This window comes from Bombyx mandarina, chromosome 12 (genome assembly GCF_030267445.1).
Source record: "Bombyx mandarina strain Sakado chromosome 12, ASM3026744v2".
Lineage (NCBI taxonomy): Eukaryota > Metazoa > Arthropoda > Insecta > Lepidoptera > Bombycidae > Bombyx > Bombyx mandarina.
Window position 1 is genome coordinate 1,750,605 of NC_143219.1, and position 21,832 is coordinate 1,772,436.

At 37.5% G+C, this 21,832-nt stretch overlaps 1 protein-coding gene across 7 annotated transcripts in view; it reads right to left on the reverse strand.

Moving 5' to 3' along the window:
- The window catches only part of Msp300 (Muscle-specific protein 300 kDa), a 215,885-nt gene that overhangs the window by 147,082 nt on the left and 46,971 nt on the right, over positions 1-21,832 (reverse strand). For 2 of the 7 annotated variants that reach the window (XM_089731746.1, XM_089731744.1), the window contains exon 1: positions 15,106-15,672. The exons of 1 other annotated variant lie outside the window; for it this stretch is intronic. In XM_089731746.1, coding sequence (XP_089587872.1) covers positions 15,106-15,619 — 514 coding nt within the window. In that variant the 5' untranslated portion in view covers positions 15,620-15,672. Of the gene's footprint in view, positions 1-15,105; positions 15,685-21,832 lie in introns of those variants that run through there. 4 more of the 7 variants (XM_089731745.1, XM_089731747.1, XM_089731749.1 and 1 more) reach the window with 4 other exon arrangements.

Sequence of the window (21,832 nt, forward strand, 5' to 3'; positions counted from 1 at the left end):
TAACTATACTTGAGACCTTAGAACTTATATCTCAAGTTGGGTGGCGCATTTAGGTTGTAGATGTCTATGGGCTCCAGTAACCACTTATCAGCAAGAGTGGACCAAAAGGAAAACTTTATAATGTCGGAAATAATATAATGACAATAAAAAAGTGCGCAATTATACCTTTATTTGGTTTTTTTCTATATTTTTTTTTTTTTTTTATGTGAAACATCTATAGGCGCACATAAAACCGATTTCTGGCGTGGCGACGCATGCCGTGGCGACGCCTCGCCACGCTATATGATGGTATATATATACAGTCTATATGCAGTAGTGTGTACGATGTGGCGACGCGCAATCGACTTTGCAATTCTCTCCCACTCGATCCGGCGTTAAGCCATCTCTCTCGTTACACTGAGCTCGGATACCTATAGTGTATACTCCGTAGTGTATACAGTGTTGTTTTTGTTTACTACAGTACACATAACCTGTGTTTTACTTGAAAACAAATTATTTTTTCGTAATATTTTATTTTATCATTATGACATATTTGGTTCCTATCACAATCTGTTCTTTTCTGCATATTACTTTTACAAAATAATGTCGATGTTTCACATCTGCCAAGCGTCCCGTGACGGCACACATTTTTTTTCTACATTCTCCTTGATAGCCTAAGATGTTATTTGAAGTACGTACAACTAATTTATTGTTTCTCATGTTTTGTCTTACTTCTATCATCTACTAAAATTTTGCTTAGTTTTTATAAATGAGTATTATTGTCGTTCTGTCATCGAGAAGTGTTTATTTAAACCAATAACATTGGAAACGGAACTCATTGTCTCCGTTCCGAGTCGAGCCCATCAAATTTCAAAGCATTCAGTTCAATGCGACCGCTATATATAAATTAAGGTCACAAAGAAAGTAAGTCACGCCCACGCATCGGCCTAACGATGCTCTTTGTGGAGATGAATGAATAGAAATCTCATGAAATCAAGTTTAATGCTATTAAGTAAAAGGACCATATTTCTTTGGAAGCGAAAATACGTCAATGTTGATCTTAATATTTACTTGGTTGTAGTAATAAGCTAGCTGTATCAGTCCGCTTCGCTGGGCATTTAAAATTAACATTATTATTTCTCACCCCCACAAAGATTCTCATCATTAACGCCCCCGCAACTGGTGTAGGGAGTCCAACACTCATATAAATATTAGCCTATCCATTAAGTACATGTATTTTTTACATGGATACCAAGTTTCAAGTCAATCGGATGCATGGTTCAGTAGTTATAACGGAACATCCGTAAAAACCACTGTAGATTTATATTTTAGTATAGATTGTATAGACAATTAATTGATGGTGTACAGGGTAGATAAAAGACAGATCATCGATTATTTAAAGTACTTTTACTCAATGGACGACTCAGTCGAAGTACGTAAACTGTATTACACGAAATATGTATGTAATGTTTATGTAAATTGCATTTAAAAAGTTGGAAATATTTTTATTATAATATTAATATTTCAATGTATATAAACTTGAATGCATGAAACTTGAACAATGTATGTGAACTTGAAGTCGTCGTGGCCTAAAGGATAAGACGTCCGGTGCATTCACAGGTGTTCGAATCCCGCAGGCGGGTACCAATTTTTCTAATGAAATACGTACTTAACAATTGTTCACGATTGACTTCCACGGTGAAGGAATAACATCGTGTAATAAAAATCAAACCCGCAAAATTATAATTTGCGTAATTACTGCTGGTAGGACCTCTTGTGAGTCCGCAGGGGTGGGTGCCACCGTCCCGCCTGTTTCTACCGTGAAGCAGTAATGCGTTTCGGTTTGAAGGGTGGGGCAGCCGTTGTAACCATACTGAGACCTTAGAACTTATATCTCAAGGTGGGTGACGCATTTACGTTGTAGATGTCTATGGGCTCCAGTAACCACTGAACACCAGGTGAGCTGTGAGCTCGTCCACCCATCTAATCAATGAAAAAAGCCGCTTATGCCAAATAAAACGCTCATTTAATTACAAAGATAGCTGTCGCGTATTAAGTGAAGTGTCGCTTAAACCAAATAGCCTTTCTCCCCTCGATATAATTTACCGTTTATTTTTAATTGCATGCAATGGAAGTAGGTGATCATAATATCAACTGACGCGTGATATCACTTAGGTTATCAATACCGCCAACTGTCTTTGGGAAAAAATATGAACTCATCAAAAATTTACCCAGAACAAGAATTGATTATGTTGTGATGTAATCTCGATTCTTTTAGACTCTTCAAGCACCGGTCGAGGTCCTAATCAAACATACGGAGTAGCCCATAGACACAAGCCCACTGAGTTTCTCGCAGGATCATCTAAACGGGTCGCGATTCCGATCCGGTGATAGATTACTATTGGTGGTAGGACCGCTCGTGAGTCCGCACGGGTAGGTACCACCACCCCGCCTATTTCTGTCGTGAAGCAGTAATGCGTTTCGGTTTGAAGGGTAGGGGGAGCCGTTGTAACTATACTGAGACCTTAGAACTTATATCTCAAGGTGGGTGAGGCATTTACGTTGTAGATGTCTATGGGCTCCAGTAACCATTGAACACCAGGTGGGCTGTGAGCTCGTCCACCCAACTAAGCAATAAAAGAAATTACTCAGCGAAGCACTGCTCTTGCGAGGGCCAGTTTTAGAAATTTCTCTCATGTTGAGCTAATGAGCTCACATATCGTTCTGTCAATAGCTGAAGTAGCACCTTAGGCTAACGGCGATTAAGTGGGTTTTTTAATGATTACAATGTAACAATTATTATTATAGCATGACTTCATTAAAATGACTAGATAGTGACAGAGTTGTTTTAATTGGAATATCCATTATAGTACACTTAACATTATCTAAATTAATAATGTTAAATGCAATTTACTAATATTCTGACATTAAGATAATATTATATGCATTTTATGTTTTACGACACTTAATTATATATTTGTAATTGCAATTGATTAATTCCATTTCTGAATTTCAAGTATTTAATATTACAAGTATATCAAGCATGACATTTTTCCTTTTTCTTTTTCAAAATGAAATTCTAATTTCTTTTGTGAAATGTGCTTTTGTTTTCCGGTAGTACCATTCAACATGTACCTACTAGTTCTCAAAACAGGTATTAAGAGAAGCAAACGGAATTACAATTATTATTCTGTTCGCTCCTTTATTATTACCTTAGACGGTTAGGGTGGTATGGACATGTGATGCGTAGAGAAGATGCATGTGACTAGAAGATGTATGGAAATGGCAGTGCAAGGTAGAGGGAGAAGAGGTCGACCAAAGAAGACATGGATGCAGTGTGAGAATGACGATATGAGAGCGAGAGGGAGTGAGGGTTGAGATGACGACTGATAGAAGAGAATAGAAGAAAAAAACCACTTCGATAAAGCGGCACGACACGAGGACCCTCTCATCGTGGCCGCCGGTAACTACATTCCCGATTCTGTAGAAATAATGGAAAGCAGTCGACGTCGCCCCAAACACGTCATTTCGAATCCTCCCGATCCACTAACGGTGCTTTTGGGTACCTCAAGCACCGGTCACCGTTCTCGTCGAACCCGTCGCTTGCGACGAAGGGCTCGACAAGTAAATTAACCCTCAGACACAGCCCACTGAGTTTTTCGCCGGATCTTCTCAGTGGGTCGCGTTTCCGATCCGGTGGAAGATTCTACAAAGCACGGCTCTTGCTAGGGTTCGTGTTAGCAACGTCATCAGGTTTGAGCCCCGTGAACTCACCTACTTGTTAAGGCGACGCTGATATAGCCTCTCAAGGATATCAGCTTAGGTAGGAAAAAAAAAGAAGATATTAGCCGTGCCGACCCCAACTAGTGGTATAAGATGGAGAAAAAGATTCTGTTCGCTCCTGTGACGAGAATATAATACATATCTAGATTAGCTATTCTTGAACTTGCTCGACAGCGAGCACGCTGTAAGAATGCATTGTGCACTCTCCACATTACACATTGGGAAAGCATTCAGTGATTCATCCGATCGAGCGTTAGAGTAAGTCATTACGTTAGTCTGAAATTAGGGCTGTTTATAAGCTGACATCATGATTTTTAAATAGCGCGCGTTCATTAGCAGTCTTATTAATCCTAGATTTCTTTTTGATATTCCTGTATACAGTTATTTTTATTGAATCACTAGCTGACCCGGCAGACTTCGTAGTGCCTCAATCGATAAATAAAAGACCTAAACTTTTTTATAAAATAAACTTAAAACAAACAAAAGGAATTCGTCCGACGGGGGACACATCAATAGCGGTAGGCAGCGGCTTGGCTCTGCCCTTGGCATTGCTGAAGTCCATGGTCGACGGTAACCAATCACCATCAGGTGGGCCGTATGCTCGTCTGCCTACAAAGGCAATAAAAAAAATAAAAATAAAGGGAAAACAAAATTGTTATTTTCATTTAATTCCGAGCATTTTCAAATTTATTTAAAACCTTTTAAACCTTCTCTGGACTTCCACAAATAATTCAAGACCAAAATTAGCCAAATCGGTCCAGCCGTTCTCGAATTTTAGCGAGACTAACGAACAGGAATTCATTTTTATACATATATAAGTAGATTAAGGGGAGGTACACTTGGGCCAAGAATGTCGGAGGACATCGATGGTTTCAGTAAAGTACTCTTCATTAAAACGCATTTAGCTTGCACATATTCAAGTACCAAAGTCCATTCAATAAAGTACCCGTTGTGCTTCGTAACAACTTTGCTTGTATCACTCTCTCGATCTACCATAAAGTAAAAATCGATTTGTAGATCCGTGATGCTTAAAAATCATGAAAAAGCGAACTGCCGTATTTATTGCTCGAAAATATCCGGCGTTGTCCAAATCATGTCACTTATCATGATAAAAAGTAGCTTGTGTTAATCCAGATTATAAAATATCTTTGTTCGCAATTTCATCCAAATCTCTTCAACCTTGGTACCGAAATATACAAACTTCCATATGAACAATATATAGTACATAAATAATGCTAAAGGTTAAAGTGACCGTTGGTTTGCCCAGACCCTAAAGTTTACTGGTAGTAGGACCTCTTGCGAGTCCGCACGGGTAGGTACCACCACCCTGCCTATTTCTGCCGTGAAGCAGTAATGCATTTCGGTTTGAAGGGTGGGGCAGTCGTTGTAACTATACTGAGACCTTAGAACTTATTACTCAAGGGGGGTGGCGCATTTGCGTTGCAGATGTCTACGGGCTCCGGTACCACCTGTAACTGAACCACTTAAGAACCACTTAACACCAGACGGGCTTTGAGCTTGTCCATCCATCTAAGCAATAAAAAAAAGACTGACAGATACAACTGTGTCCTCGAGGGCTTGTCTAAAGCTGTATTCCGTTGGATTTGTCTATGAACTCTGGTATCCATTTATTAAACAGTCTGCACTTTAAGAAATAATGAAAATAAACCGTACATGAACGAAATGATCGCTAAAGACGTAGGACACGACGCTTACATGGCGCTCGATAAAACTGGTATCCCGCGAACCAAGGCCATCGTTTCGACCATTAAAAAAAACCAATGCTATTTTACAAATATAAGTATTTCGTAATTGTATTTTTTTTTATTTGGTGTCCAAGGTTAAAAACAGGTTCAAAGCCAAGTTCAGCGCCACGTGATAAGGTGTCAATTGGTTTATCACGAGCCACAAGCAATCATGACATCATCTACGCTCGATTTCGTTGCGCATCCGAAATTCCAATTCAGAACAGTTTGGCACGAATCGAAAATTAAATAAAACGTATTTACTATTTTTTTACTGCTGCAAACGGACAGGCTAATGGCTGCACTGGGATCACTTAATAGCCGGACGTGACATGGAGACGTCTCAACTTAATAAGAAAAATTCGCACATACAGGAATCGATCTATTTCGAGGATCGAAACACTAATATGTATTATTGAGTTTTTCCTCAACAAAAAGGACGATCAAAACGGGATACGCGACATATCGTAACTACAGAGAGAGAATCAGCAGGTCTCGTTTTTTTTGGAAGCAAGGAATAGTGGTAACCTGGAAGCATTTCCTCGTCAGGACAGGTGGGGGAGCTCGGCTCACAGCCAGGAGGAGTAGGATTTGCTAACAGCTGCCCGAGTGCCTCCGAAGGAGACCTAACAGCTCATGGGCAGTTGTTTCGTGAAAGCATCTACTACCGAATCGTAATCACGACCCGCTGAGAGCATCCGGCGAGAAACCCAGCGGGCTTCGGTCCAGTTATTGATCCGTAGACCTAAATATACTACGATACTATCTCATTACAACAACAATGTGTTTTAGTAATTTCCTTTCGTAATTCCTACGACTATTTTACTTTTCACAAATACTAAACCAAATCCCAAGATGTACACATCACAAGCTATTTTTAATGCTTTTTTAAAGCTAAAATATGCCTTTTATCTAAAAAGGTATAGCCAGCATTAGACGGACTATTATCACCGACAGTACGTTTCCAACGACTATTTGCAACGTAGCTCTGTCTGGCTCTGAAATTATCTCTTACTACGAAAGGTTCTGCTGCAAGGACCGCTTCAGCAAAAATCCTCACCGCTCACCATCATTATCGCCTTTGTAGGGCAATAAACAAAAACCTAAAACTTCTTGCACTTGTTCAGATGACACATACGAACATGACAATTTTACTGTCTCAATCGTCATTGTTCGTTGAATATTCCCATCCTTCACTTAATTCTTAGTGAATATCTGTGACCTTGCTCGTTCACGAAGCCCGCTATAGAAAGCAGAGTATTAAATACACTTGACATTGGCGAAATCTAAAAGGAAACGCCATAAACCTAAGAGATAGTAGTAATTCCCATCCTTCGTTCCACAATGAACGTCCCTGCCCATGACTGACCGTCTGCAATGTCGCTTGCTTCATACGACAATAAATTAAGAATTTGTCACGAAACGATTACTGAGAACGAGATAAGATGCGTTTTATTTCGTTTCAATGTAAGTACCTATTGCTCAATGTTTTTTTTTTTTTGTAATGACAAGAATTTAAGGTACCTTTGCTTATATCCTTGCTTATGCACATACTTGAAAGGAATTGTAATGGCAATTGCATTCGTAAATGATGATTGTACGGTGTACGTATTATAGAAATATATATGTTAATTTGATATTCAAGGGTCGAAGGCCATGTAAGCTCATAACAGTTCCAATATTAAGTCGATTTCTCCATATTAATGTTTGGTATTACTATTGAGACGTTCGTCTCAAGGTACAAGGAAAATATGAAACTTCAACAATCATCAATAATAACGAACCATTTAGCCCACTTAAAGCCACTGAAAAATGAAAAAATAATACGTTTTTGTTATTTATTGCGCAATTCCCATGGCCTGACTCGTGTAGGGTCATCTGAAACCATAGACGTGATGATGTGGATGCGCCTATCCTCTTTGAGACATGAGACGATTATCTCAATTCTATAACCGCTTTCGTGCCTTTCAAAATATGATACCCAACTGTTTTAAGGCCGAAAAAGCAGGATAGTAGGACTTTAAGGACTTAGAACACGCCCAGTAAAACCCGTTTGTTGACTTAGTATACTGATACCATACTCATATAGCTCTGTCTCTCCAATGAATCTCATAGTCACTTTCTCACGGGAATAGTTAGAGCGATGCTACCGATTAATTTCAATAATAAATTTAATCATAGCAACGGATGCCAAAGCGGTCTATTGATAAACATAAGATATGATTCCGAGGCGAGCAGGGTACACTTGAAACAAGTCACATCACATAATTCTCGTGTCTGCGTTACTCGTGAATGATAGTTGCGGCTTGTCATTCGATATACAGTTGAGAGGCGACCAAACTGTCTGCGAAATTTTTTGGACTAAAATCGAGATCAGGTCTCGACTAAATTTGAATTAAATAAAATTAAAATGCGTTGTAACACGAAAATTAGTTTACTTTGTTTAAAACCAGACCCCTTGCATGTCTTTTTTTTATTTTATTTTTATTACTTAGATGGGTGGACGAGCTCACAGCCCACCTGGTGTTAAGTGGTTACTGGAGCCCATAGACATCCACAACGTAAATGCGCCACCCACCTAGGTATTCTTTATTGATGCTCCGCTTGCATTGGTTTTAGCGTAATGTTATATATAGCCTATATAGCCTTCCTCGATAAACGGGCTATCCAACACTCAAAGAATTTTTCAAATCCGGACCAGTAGTTCCTGAGATTAAGCGCGTTCAAACAAACAAACTCTTCAGCTTTATAATATTAATAAGTATAGTTAAAAAATAACTAAAACAAGTTTCCACCATCAAAATCACATATAAGTAGTAAGTGGATAAAGGAAAAAAAAAGAGAAATTTATATGTTTAAGTATAATATAAGCAGCTTTAGCGTATCGGCTTCAAGAACGCTTCCATTGCAAAATAATATAGGTACATTAAATAAACCTACATTAAATAAATACTTATCTACATTACAATAAATCGACATTAAATAAGTTATTACCAGTAGATAAACCATCAACTTCGATGTATTTAAGTTAACCTTTAACCGCGACATTGTTGTCCAACGAGATAAAAACAGTACGAAGAAAACATTAATTACAGCAATGACGTTATCGAAAGATTTAAAAACACAAGTGCACCGTGTATGAAACCCGTATGTTGAGTTTATCCGTATTTGAGTGTATCCTTGTGCCGGTATCTGTGCTCGAGTTAAAACTGCAATCACTTTTACATTCGCTTCGACTTAAATTTTTTTACTTAACTTTTATTAATGAAACGACACTTTACGTATCCCGGTTGACAGTTTGCGGAGCCCATGGGCAACACATATCCTAGCGGAATGTTATACTGAAGTCTCTGTTGCATTTCAATATCGGTTATCCTCCCTTCTCCCTTGTCCCTTTTTACACTTCGTAGTATAAAAAGGTACCTCCCGTTCGCTTTTAATCCCATTTTATACATATTTTATCTCAGTCTGTATGTCTTTTAATCGACTTCAAAAAAGAAGGAGGTTCTCAATTCGACTGTATGTTTTTTTATTTTTGTTACTTCATAGCTTTTGATTTTTGAAAGCTGACGCTTCCCGTGTGGTCGCATTTTAATTTAGTCCAGTTTTGATAATGGTATCCATGAGAAAACAATATAAGTCTTAAATTTGCATTAAGTACGTGCGCGGCAAATAAATGAATAACCCACTAACTCAATATTACGCCAACCAATTTCGATAATTATTGCTTTTAGTGTATATTAATTTGTTTTGGAATATCTTTTTTTTTTCTATATGAAGTCGGTTTTTCTTAAAGCATGTCTATTTACAATTATTCTTTAATAATATTTCTGGTTGAATGTGATAAAGGCGTATATGGGGGAGAATAACCTCACACAGAAGGATGTCGAAAACCGGGCAAAGTGGAGGAACTTAAGTGGGAAAACTGACCATGGCACCAGACCAGGGGAAACGCTATGAAGAAGAAGAAAAATCGTTCAAACTTCCCAACAAATAGCAGCAACTTTGATGAAACAATAGTATCGTTAGGGAACATAATAATGGAATTTGTGATAAAAATGGTAATTTCTCTAATAGAGCGGACATGTTAATATTCGAAAATAAATTCAAACTGATACTTTAGCAGTTACCAAGATATAGATGCATGATACAATGTATACATAGACTGGATTTTAACAGTGTATTTAAAGACGTATCGTTTTTAAGTGCGCAACTTTAAAATTATTTAGTGGTTTTATTGAAAATGTTCACACGTGATGTTCGTTAGTTGATTTATGTGTAATAAAAAACAAATTAGACTATTTTTATTTTAGTCCTTCATAAATTCCTAGAATTTTGTTATTAAATTCCGTGTTAATTTATGGCATAGAAGTGAATGACATCATCTGTACGTAAGAGAGTAATTGCGCTCGCAACTTCACCTGCTTAGACGAATTTTATATTGCGTTATTCTTATTTCCGACTAGCTGTACCCGTCCGCTTCGCTGGGCATTTAAAATTTTAACATTATTATTTCTCACCCCCACAAAGATTCTCATAATTAACACCCCCGCAACTGGTGTAGGGAATCCAACACTGATATAAATATAGCCTATCCATTAAGTACATGTATTTTCTAAATGGATACCAAGTTTCAAGTCAATCGGATGCATAGTTCAGTAGTTATAACGGAACATCCGCAAAAACCACTGTAGATTTGTATGTTAGTATATAGATAATATTGGCACGAATAATATTATTTTAAGGGGTGAGACGCTATTTGGTTTAAGTGACATTTCGCTTAACACGCGACAATTATCTTTGTAATTAAAGGTGCGTTTTATTTGGTATAAGCGTCAACAGTTCGATATTTTTAATTGAACTTCAATTAAGTTTACTCCATTTAAATAGCTGAGAAGGTTTTTTTATGTTACGATAGTTATATCCTGTAAAGATGCAAAAATTTCGCTTAAACCAAAATTGCCTTTCACCCCTTTTTTTTACTATATAATTTCAATGGAAATTACATGAAAATCAGTTCGTTAGTTCCGGAGCTAGACAAACAGACAGACAGAATAAACCCCTAAAACTACTGGTTTACGTTCGATTACGCTCCTATATTTAAACCACAGTTAAAATAGAAATGTATTTATTACTTTTCCTCAACGTACAGACACACCCAAACGTATTTTATTATAATATGTATGGATTACGAAACGCTGATGGTATCACTGGTCGAGTATTTAAAATTCAAATGAAGCTGCTAACATCACGAATACGAATAGCTTGAATGTAACATGTTGTAGATGCAAATAAATATAATTAAACCGTTTATTTGTCGGGGATAGTGACGTAATTTCAGAATGCTCGAAGAAACTTGAGTAATTTTTAAATTAAATTCTTTTTTTTAAGAAAGGAAAGATTACTGGTGGATTTTCCAATTTCACCAGAACGGATGGACGTACACGGGCTCAGATAGGAGGAGTGGGATTTGCTGTCCGAGCGCTTCCGAAGGGGACCTACCAGCTTAAGCACTACTGCATCTACTGCCTGAGAAGATTTGGCGAGAAACTCAGCGAGTTAAAAATTATATTCCCTTTTATCTTTTTGAACACTACGCGACCTTAAACAAATAAGAAATGAAACTTGAAGGGACTCTCTTAGTACCGCTTAGTCGAATCGTCTGGGCCATTTCTTTTCTGGAAATACTAAGGGCTGATATTGCAATTAAATCTTAAGATTGCAATTAAATCTTAAAATTTAAATGCAAATAAAATGAAACATTACAATATTAACATGTTTATTTTAAAACGTGACAAGCCCGCAAAACTTCGTCGCGTAAGCACTCCACCGAAAAACTGTTTTTGGAACAAGCGTTATACTTTATTTCGACATTTTTGATGAAATTACATTAAATTAGTAACTCTAATCTTTGATCAGCGCTTAGCTTCGATGCTTACTATAACTTATATAATATAATAATAATAATAATAATAAAATAAATATAAATTAAATATTCTGCAAGTAGAAAATGAAGCTCACTTGGCTTAGGCCCGTGATCTTCATTATACCCAAATATCTTAAGTATTTTGAGAAACACAATACAAAAATAATAATCTATACTAATATTATAAAGAGGAAAGATTTGTTTGTTTGTTTGTTTCGAATAGGCTCCGAAACTACTGGACCGATTTGAAAAATTATTTTTCCATTAGAAGCCGACATTGTCCCTGATGAACATAGGCTACTTTTTTTTAATTTTTATTTTTTTATTTCTTTGGTTACATGTGTGTTTTAATGTTTCCGAAGCGAAGCGAGGGCGGGTCGCTAGTAACTTATATTTTTATTGGATTTGTTTCAATGTTATAAAACAGTTTATCTTTAAATCAAGTTAAAACCAGATAAACTTTATCGCACATCCAATAATCTAGTTTTGAATCCGCATAAATTTACAAAACAGGTTTTGTTCAAGCGATTTTCAAAGTATTTTCCTATTTATAGATTGCACTAGTCAACTGCATATAAATTTGAACACAATAAAAAACAAATCAAAAGATAGAAGCAGATATCACGAGCATTTTTTTGCTGCTGCTCTAACTATAGCATTGCTGAAGTCCATGGGCGACGGTAACCACTCACCGTCAGGTGGGCTGTATGCTCGTCTGCCTACAAGGGCAATAAAGAAAAATATATATATAGAACTACTACACCTAACCTTGAACAAAATAAAAACACAACTTAAAAGATACAAGCAGATATGAGCAACATTTTGTTTCTCTCTGCACTTACGAATATTTTTTTCGTCACTCCACTATGTATGGCCTATATCCGACAATGGTAGATTAATCTAATTGGTGGTGACCGTCACCCGACAGGACAACAGTGCAGAGAAATCTGCGTCTTACTGTAAAATACTTTACATGGGTGAACTAATTCAATGTCCGTCTGATGATAAGTGGTTACCGTAAGCCTCAGAAATCGCAACATGAACGCCGCCATTTACCTTGACACCTGAGTTCGAAATTTAAATTGTATAGAATTGCCTCACTGCAAACTGGAACGAATTACTGCTTCACGGTAGAAATAGGCAGGGTGGTGTATCTACCCGTGCGGACTCACAAGAGGTCCTACCACCAGTAATTACGCAAATTAGTTTACCGGGTTAGATTTTTATTACACGATGTTATTCCTTCACCGTGGAAGTCAATCGTGAATATTTATTGAGTACGTATTTCATTACAAAAATTTGTACCCCCCGGGAATCGAACATCGGTGCATCGCTCAACACGAATGCACCGGACGTCTTATTCTTTAGGCCACGACGACTTAACACGAGATTTTTTTTCTTTTTTTTTTTCCTACCTAAGCTGATGGTCTAGAGAGACCATATCAGCGTCACCGGGCTAGTAGGTGAGCTCACGGGGCTCAAACCTGATGACGTTGCTAACACGAACCCTAGCAAGGAGTCGTGAGCTAGTCTACCAATAAAAAGTAAAAAAAGAAACTCATACCCTTTACTATTTTACTATGTCCCCTGTAACACCAACCAAAATCTGTACTAGCTATTGCGAAATTTATCATCTTGCTAATATTCGTGACAAACTTACGGATAAGATAAAAAAAAGAATACCACAGGAATTTAATCTTTATTGCTTAGTTTATAACAGATAATATTCTTTGGTGTTTTTTTTTTTGTTTGTAGGTGATTTTATAATTATTCTCGACGAAAATGTTTATCGGCCTTATGCATTTTTACTTTAGTTCGGTAATTAAGATAAGGAAATATTCTGATAAACTGGTCAAAGGAATATGCTAACGTTTATAGTTTGTCTTTACATAAGAAAAAACCAGCGAGCGATAATGTCAATTTTTACTTAATTTAACTTCTTAGAACTTTTAATTTTTCATTTCACAATTATTTTCGCCGGTCCGGTCTGTGTGTTTAAAATCTCTATGGAACTCTGAAATTTTTATCACTTTAAAATCTATATCTCTAAAAACGCGAATGTAAATCAGTTTAGGGTTCTCATAAGGGAATCCAGGTTTGGAGCCAGAAGACTCTGTGACTGGTTCCCTGGTATTATAATTACTATATCTTAATACGTGAAGCAAAAACGTTGTACACATATTTGCGAAAATTGCGCGGACGGAAGGGTATGAAACTGTTCAAACTTATAGAGAAGGAATGCAGAATGCAAATTTCTTAATTAAATTATGCATAAAAATACATTAAATCAACAACAAAAAAACATTACACACACTACCATTTATTTAATACACACACACACACACACACAAACACACACACACACACACACACACACACACACACACACACACACACACACCCACACACACACACGCACGCACGCACACACACGCACACACGCATATACACTCTTTTGTTTATGTAGCCTTGGCGAAATCTGTGATTAAACAATAGTCTTTGACAATAGAATCATAATATTGTTCAAACTTATAATTTCTATTAATTATCGAATTTCGCTTACTGCGGGACTACTAGTTATTATTATTAAAGGAGGAAAAACATCAGACTAACTTACATATTATTATGAAAGTTAGTTCTGAAACAAAATATGACTTATTTTTAAGGCACCCAAATGAGTAAGGGCCATTTAACAATTGTTTTAAATATAACTTTAAAACTCGCGTGATAAGTGGGTACGATTTACGTGCTATATATAAGAATTAATTGGTTGCAGACAGTAAATATATTAACATAGTTGAGGAAATAATTACATATTATTAGCAATTCGTTTACCAGAGGTATATTTATAATTATATTTTGGAACAATGTCTTCCTTGATTTTCTTTGTAAGCCTTTTAATAACTTTTATCATGCTATGTATCTTAAAAGTAACTGCTAACTAGCGGGCTATACCCAAGATAAGCCAAATATAATCTAAAATATTATGGCATTAGGCATATAATAACAATATTGTCAATAAGAGTGTGTATTATGGTTTTTCCTTCCCACAACACCGAAGGTACTAAAGATATGGTACGCAAAATTACATAGGTTTTGTAACTTTCAAATTACATTTATTTATTTATTTTATGACCTACAAGATAGTCGATTTGGTTCAACGTGACGCTTCAAGCGAATTAATTATCATCGACGTCCAGTCTAGTGGGTTATAAAGGCTATATCCTTGCCAAGGCAAGCAAAAAGTGATGTCATCGAAACAGTAATAAGTCCTAGAAAAATCTAAGTCAACAACGAGATGTAACGATAGAGAATACCAAATAGCTTTTTGTGTGTGATTCGACCGATCGTGTTCCTATGACATTTTACCTGTTTCCATGTTCAAACTTTTTTTTTTATTGCCCTCGTAGGCAGACGAGCATACGGCCCACCTGATGGTGAGTGGTTACCGTCGCCCATGGACTTCAGCAATGCCAGGCGCAGAGCCAAGCCGCTGCCTACCGCTACTTGGCTAAGGCCTTCACATATTTGACCTTGGATAGTGAACTTCAAATTCTTCGAAGTCACGATTACGAAATGTTATTATTGAAAATTCAGACGGAAACACCATTCACGTTATTAAATGCTGACGGTTTTGTATTACAACAATACTGTTTACAATATTCGACTTACCGCGAATTTCTGCGATGTGAGAGTCATATTCCGATTTGCTCCGCAAGTAGTCCTTCTTGGGGCCAGTCTGTAAAGTCTGTTGCTTGTATTCGGAGTACCATTCGTGTTGGGGCGATTCGGATCGCTCCTCGCTCCTGGTTTCCGTAACTGTCCGTTTGACCGTGACCCTTTCGAATTTGACGAGACGCACTCCTGCGGCAAGGTCGCCCTCTTCGACCTCCCGCTCGTGCTTTTCGACAGTATCCCCGGGCTCGACATGCCTCAACTTCAAATTCGGAAAAGCAGACTCGTACGATTTGGTCGGCGATTCCGTGTCTCTGGTGTGTTTCAATTTGACCTCGATCTTCGGGGAGTCGGGTCGTCTCTTGCGCTGTTCGATGCGACGCTCTATCTCGTCTACATCGGTGGTGGCATCGATGGCGTCATTACTGGACTGTCCGGTCCATACTTTTTCGAAGAAACTGACTCGGTTCCGTAGACCGCTCTGCGACGGGGAGTCGCGGCCGTCCGACATTGCGACATGACCTTCCTATGCGGAGGTGCGTTCGATACTGCCGCCGCGAGTAATAAGTTGGAGCTCGGAGGCTCGGTGGCTTAGCGCAAGCGTCGTACCGTACCACGTGCGCTCCTTCTACTAGACGCCGCCTAGACTGAGCCGGTCCCCCCGACTCGGGGGTAGCTTACAGGGTAAAATCTATTTCGGTCGCGTTAAATTTGGTAACAAAAACTCGCTTACTATAAAATTTTCAATGTTTACGTTCGAAATACGAATCTATATTCGAAATACGAAGCTATACGTGAAGCAAAAACTTTGTATCCCTTTTTACGAAAATTTGCGCGGACGGAGGAGTATGAAATTTTTCACACTTATAGAGAATATAGAAAAGAAGTGCACAGTGCTAATATTTTTATTTAAATAATGCCAAAAACAATTTTTTTTTTGCTTAGATGGTGAACCAGCTCACAGCCCACCTGGTGTTAAGTGGTTACTGGAGCCCATAGACATCTAAAACGTACATGCGCCACCCACCTTGAGATATAAGTTCTAAAATCTCAGTATAATTACAACGGCTGCCCCACCCTTCAAACCGAAACGCATTACTGCTTTACGGCAGAAATAGGCAGGGCGATGGTACCTACCCGCGCGGACTCACAAGAAAACTCAATGTTTACGTTCGAAATACGAATTTAATACTTAAAATGAAAACGCGTGCTATGTTTTTGTTATTAACATGACGTGCAATGTTTAAGTAGCAAATCTAATTGTGATCTCTACTATGTGAGCGATATCAGACTTCGGTGCGCGAGTAAATTGTTTTATCAATGAACGTTATGTACTGATAACATACTCGTAAAAACATAATTATATAAATAGGGCGTGTATTGAAATAAACGTTAATTATCATGAAATAATTATCTTTGATTATAGAAAACGATACGATCTAAAAGGTTAAACTTTCCTTTTTGGTCCGTCGATTTTTTGGTCGGGGTGGGGGTGAGGGGAGGGAGGTGGGGTAAGGGTTTACCCCCTGCACCATTCCCACCCCGCGGAACCCCATGGTTATGAAGATATTCACGGTTAATGTTTTGAGGTTAGAATAGCACTATTTAGTCAAAATAAGGTTAAAATTTAGATTAGGGTCCATAAATTTTTGAGTCGGGAGGGAGGGGAGTAAGGGCTAATCCCCTGCACCATCCCCACTCCGCGGAACTCCATGGTTATGAAGATATCCACGGTTAATGTTTTAAGGTCAGAATAGCACTATTTAGTCAACATAGGGTTAAAATTTCAATTATGGTCCATTATCTTTGAGTTGTGGAGGGAGGGGTGTAAGGGCTTACCACTGCACCATCACCAAGCCGCAGATCCCCATGGTTAGGAAGATATGAGAAAACTCAATGAGCAATCATATAAAAATGACAGATTCCAAATTCAAATGTAATATTTTGTTTATTTTTAATTGTAACAGTATTTATTGCCAGACTAAGTATATAGAAATAATAGAAAATATTTAAAAAACATAACATTCAGTGGATAATACAGTCTCCTTCAATTCCGGTAACACTTGAAGTTTACGATTTTTTTTTTTGTTCTAATATTTCCGCAGTTTCGAATACTAAATGATTCACGTGTACGCCACGTTTTTTTTTTATATTAACTGACGTGAATAGATTAGCTTATGTCTTCTTAAGTGATTAGCGCTTCCCAATAGACACAACCTTGAGTTTCTCGACGGATCTTTTCAGTGGGTCGCGATCCCGATCTGGCGGTAGATTCTGCACGGCTCTTACTTGGATAGTGTTAGTAAATTCTCTAAGGTTAAGACTCTGAGCTCACCTACTCATCCGCACGTAGCTGGCGGTAGCTGGAATAGCCCGATGAGCTACCATTACGCTGACAAAGCCTCTGAAGGCTACAAGGTTAGGTAAGAAAAAAAAGGCTACCAGTGAATGTATGAAGGTATGGAAAAAAAACCGGTTCTCGAGTTATTTTCGGTTTGATAGAGCAAACAAAACCAAGAAAACCTATAATATATATACAAAAATAGCATTGTATTGAATCTTCACGAGTCGTGAACACATAACTAATTTAGGCACGTAGGTTTAGTCTTGAGTTTTTGGAACTAAGTTCCTTGTGGGACGATGCGGAGGGGTACCCTAACTGGGAAAAAACGTCCGTAACGTAAGATTTTTATTTATTTGTCATTTCATGATTTCAGACGTTTCCTATGCTTTACAGTTTTCGTGCTCACCGGACGACCACGATCTCGTATCAGGTAAATCAGGTTTCGTGTTAAATAAAAAGAAAAATACTTTAATACAGCAAATAAAATGGATTCCTGTTTCAACTAACAAAGAAGACACGGGCTTAGAAGAGAGCGAACACGATTGATTTTTAAATTCAAAAATTTATTTAAACTACTCAATTCATACGCATCCTGCCAATTTATTTAATTAACATTAATGACAGCTGATGGTAGCAGCGAATTACGTAAGCTAGTACAAAAGGTAATAACGTTCTAAATGTTTTTATACTGTTAAACGTAACGTAAAATTATCTGAATACATTTTGAATTAGCTAATCTGTTCGTTTATATTTAATGCCCACGTTGTTGTAACATCACATCCTTACGAATCCACCAGATCCTATAACGTTTGCATTAGACGCCTTCAGCTCTAACACTAGGAGCAGGCTTAGGGACCTCAGTAATGGACTTGTCGAATTCGACAGAGTTCGACGTGCTACCTAACCCATTCATCAGCCCGCTGAGTTTCTCGCCGGATCTTCTGAGCGGGTCGCGATTCCGATCCAGTAGTAAATTCGCGAAGCATCTGCTCTTGAGTTGTTATGTCTCCTTCGGAGGTGCTCGGGCGACTGTTAGCAAATCCCACCCCTCCTGGCTGAGCCTTTGCTCACGCATCTGTCCTGGTGAAACTGGAAAGGCCTCCGGGCCTCCAGTAATACTTCAACCACAAAATAAAAAGGTGTGTGGTGTCGTGGGACGCCGGATAGGAACGAAGATCTATCCTTCTGATCTAAATACTAATGTAATTTCTAATATGAAACCTCTCACTGGTGGTAGGATCTCTTGTGAGTCCGCACGGGTAGGTACCACCACCCCGCCTATTTCCGCCGTGAAGCAGTAATGCGTTTCGGTTCGAAGGGTGGGGTAGCCGTTGTAACTATACTGAGACCTTAGAACTTATATCTCGAGGTGAGTGGCGCATTTACGTTATAGATGTCTATGGGCTCCAGTAACCACTTAACACCAAGTGGGCTGTGAGCTCGTCCATCCATCTAAGCAATAAAATAATAATAATAATATGAAAGCTGGTAAGTTAGGAATTGTCAAAATAAATCCCTAAAAAAGGTCTGTACCTACTTATTTCGATCTAATTTGGCGCAGTTACTTCAAAATCTGGATTAACGCATAGTTTACTTTGTTATTTTAAATAACACGATCAACAACGCCAGATATATTTGTGACAATTAATACGAGAGTGTTTTCGCTGTTTCGTGATTTAAGATTACTATGTTTAAAAATTAAATCATGAAAGAGCATTTTAACACAGCGCCACCTTTGAGATATTAATGTCAGACAGTATTACAATTGTCTGTAAAAACTGATTTAATGCGCAACAATAATACAATCAACATAAGAAATCATTTTATTGTTAATTAATAAATATTGCAACCATTAATAAAAAAATAGTTAAAATCGGTTCAGTAGCATAGGTGTCCATCGCGGACAAACAACGTGACACGTAATTTATATAATATATTAAGACAGAGTGAGATAAGCAACTCTTTATCCGGAAAAAGCGAAATATGTTACATTCTTTTTATAAAGTGTAGTCTTGACGAAATCTGTGATTAAAGAAGTCATTTTTATTTTATTTATTACATTTACGCACACATCTTTTACTAAATGAGTGCAACATTTATTATAAAAAAAAGAACACAATATTCCTAATCTAAAAGTACATGTTATTATTCGATTAAAGAAGTATAATAGTCCTTGACAATAGAATCATAATAGTGTACAAACTTATAATTTCCATTAGTTATAGTCGAATTTCGACTACCAAGGGGACCACTAGTATAGGTATATAATTGAAATAATTTCCTTATGAGCCATGGACTTGGAATTTGGATGATAAGGTTGTCATTGTATTTCTACTTTTAGGTCTACATCAGATCTACCCTGTGTAATGTTGAATCTTACAGAACGATTACGAGCGAAAATGTTTTATTAAATCAAAGTTTTATTAAAATCGATTTTTCGATTCGAAAAGTTTTATTAAATCAAACATAAATATATCAATAAGCAACGAACAATTAAGCTCTTGTTCTCGAATACAATGTGTAACTTCGAGGTCAACGACCGAATTATTGTACTGAGCTTTTCGATTTCACTCGCGAAAGTTCTAAAGTCGTCTGGCCTCAAACTTGTGGTTAATATTTTTAATTGTTATGATAGCACTAAGATAATCATATTTAAATAAAGCGATTTGTTTAATATAATTTTAAAGATTATTACTTTTATCTTCCTACTTTCATCTTTACTGTTTTATTTTATTAGATTATGTAGTTTTCTTTAGTGTGCAGCGTAAATTGTATACATTTACCCAAAATCAATTTTTTTTTGTTAATTCGTGAGCTAAGCGCTTGCTCGTCTTTTATCCTATTGAGTAATAACTTTGTATAATTTATTTTGGCCCTTCTTTTTTTATTGCCCTTATAGGCAGACAAGCAAATGACCCACCTGATGGTGAGTGATTAGCGCTGCGGGACATCAGCAATGCCAAGGGCATAGCTTAGCCGCTGCCTGCCTTTAGCACTCTCCATAAGCCTTGTTTGAAGAAAGACATGTTATAGCGCTCAGAAAATACAGTAAAGGGAATTTCATTCCAGAGCCAGTACGTGGCTGAAAAGATCTCTAGAAACGCTCTGTGGATGTACGCTAGTCACAAAAAAAACGCGGCCAGATTATGTTTATTAATGACTAGTGGCCCGCTACGGCTCCGCTCGGGTCTTTAACAAAAATTTCAGCGATATTTGACGTTGTTTTATTTTTTTAAATAAAAGAACACTTATTGCGACATAACTATAATAGTTAGGCATATGCTATTGCAACACTTTTTGTAAATAATAATGTGTTCTACAAAGCCGTAGTACATTATTTTATTCTATCATGAATAGTTTTCGGAGGGCACGCGATGTAAAGAATATCTTAGGTAATTTTTTTACACCTTGGGTTACATTATTGGAGTTTCAGAATAGTGTAGCTTCCAAACAGTGAAAGAATTTTTCAAATCGGTTCAGTAGTTTCCGAGCTTATTCAATACAAACAAACAAACAAATCTTTCCTCTTTATAGGTATAGGTAAAAAATTGATCGTCATTTTTTACCTATACCTATAAAGCGGAACACAGAATATCACCGTGGACAAATTATGATGTATAATTCAAACATTTTTATTTCACAACTAGCGACCCGCCCTCGCTTCGCTTCGGAAACATTAAAATACACATGACACAAAAAAAAAAATAAAAAAAAAATTTGAAAAAAGTAGCCTATGTTCATCAGGGACAATGTCGGCTTCTAATGGAAAAATAATTTTTCAAATCGGTCCAGTAGTTTCGGAGCCTATTCGAAACAAACAAACAAACAAATCTTTCCTCTTTATAATATTAGTATAGATATAGACAAGAACTAAATTCGTTAATCGGGCACCTTCTGTTTACCACTTGTTTTGTGTCAGCTGTGATGTGTTCTCGTCTTTTTCCCATGCGTGAAACTATTTATAAAGCTGTCCCTGTCATTTCCATAAAGAACCCCGCCCTTGACGGCACTAGGGAGCCGGTTGACCTGCATTCGAATAAAATAACAACGTTTTTGTATTTTGTTCGACAGTAATTTTTACGATCATTTCAACTATTTACTGGTGGTAGGACCTCTTGAGAGTCCGCGCGGGTAGGTACCGCCACCCTGCCTATTTCTGCCGTGAAGCAGTAATGCGTTTCGGTTTGAAGGGTGGGGCAGCCGTTTAACTATACTTGAGACCTTCGAACTTATATCTCAAAGTGGGTGCCGCATTTACGTTGTAGATGTCTATGGGCTCCAGTAACCACTTAACACCAGGTGGGCTGTGAGCTCGTCCACCCATCCAAGCAATAAATAAATAAAAAAACTATACTTGCTGGATTACGGTTGCTTTTATCT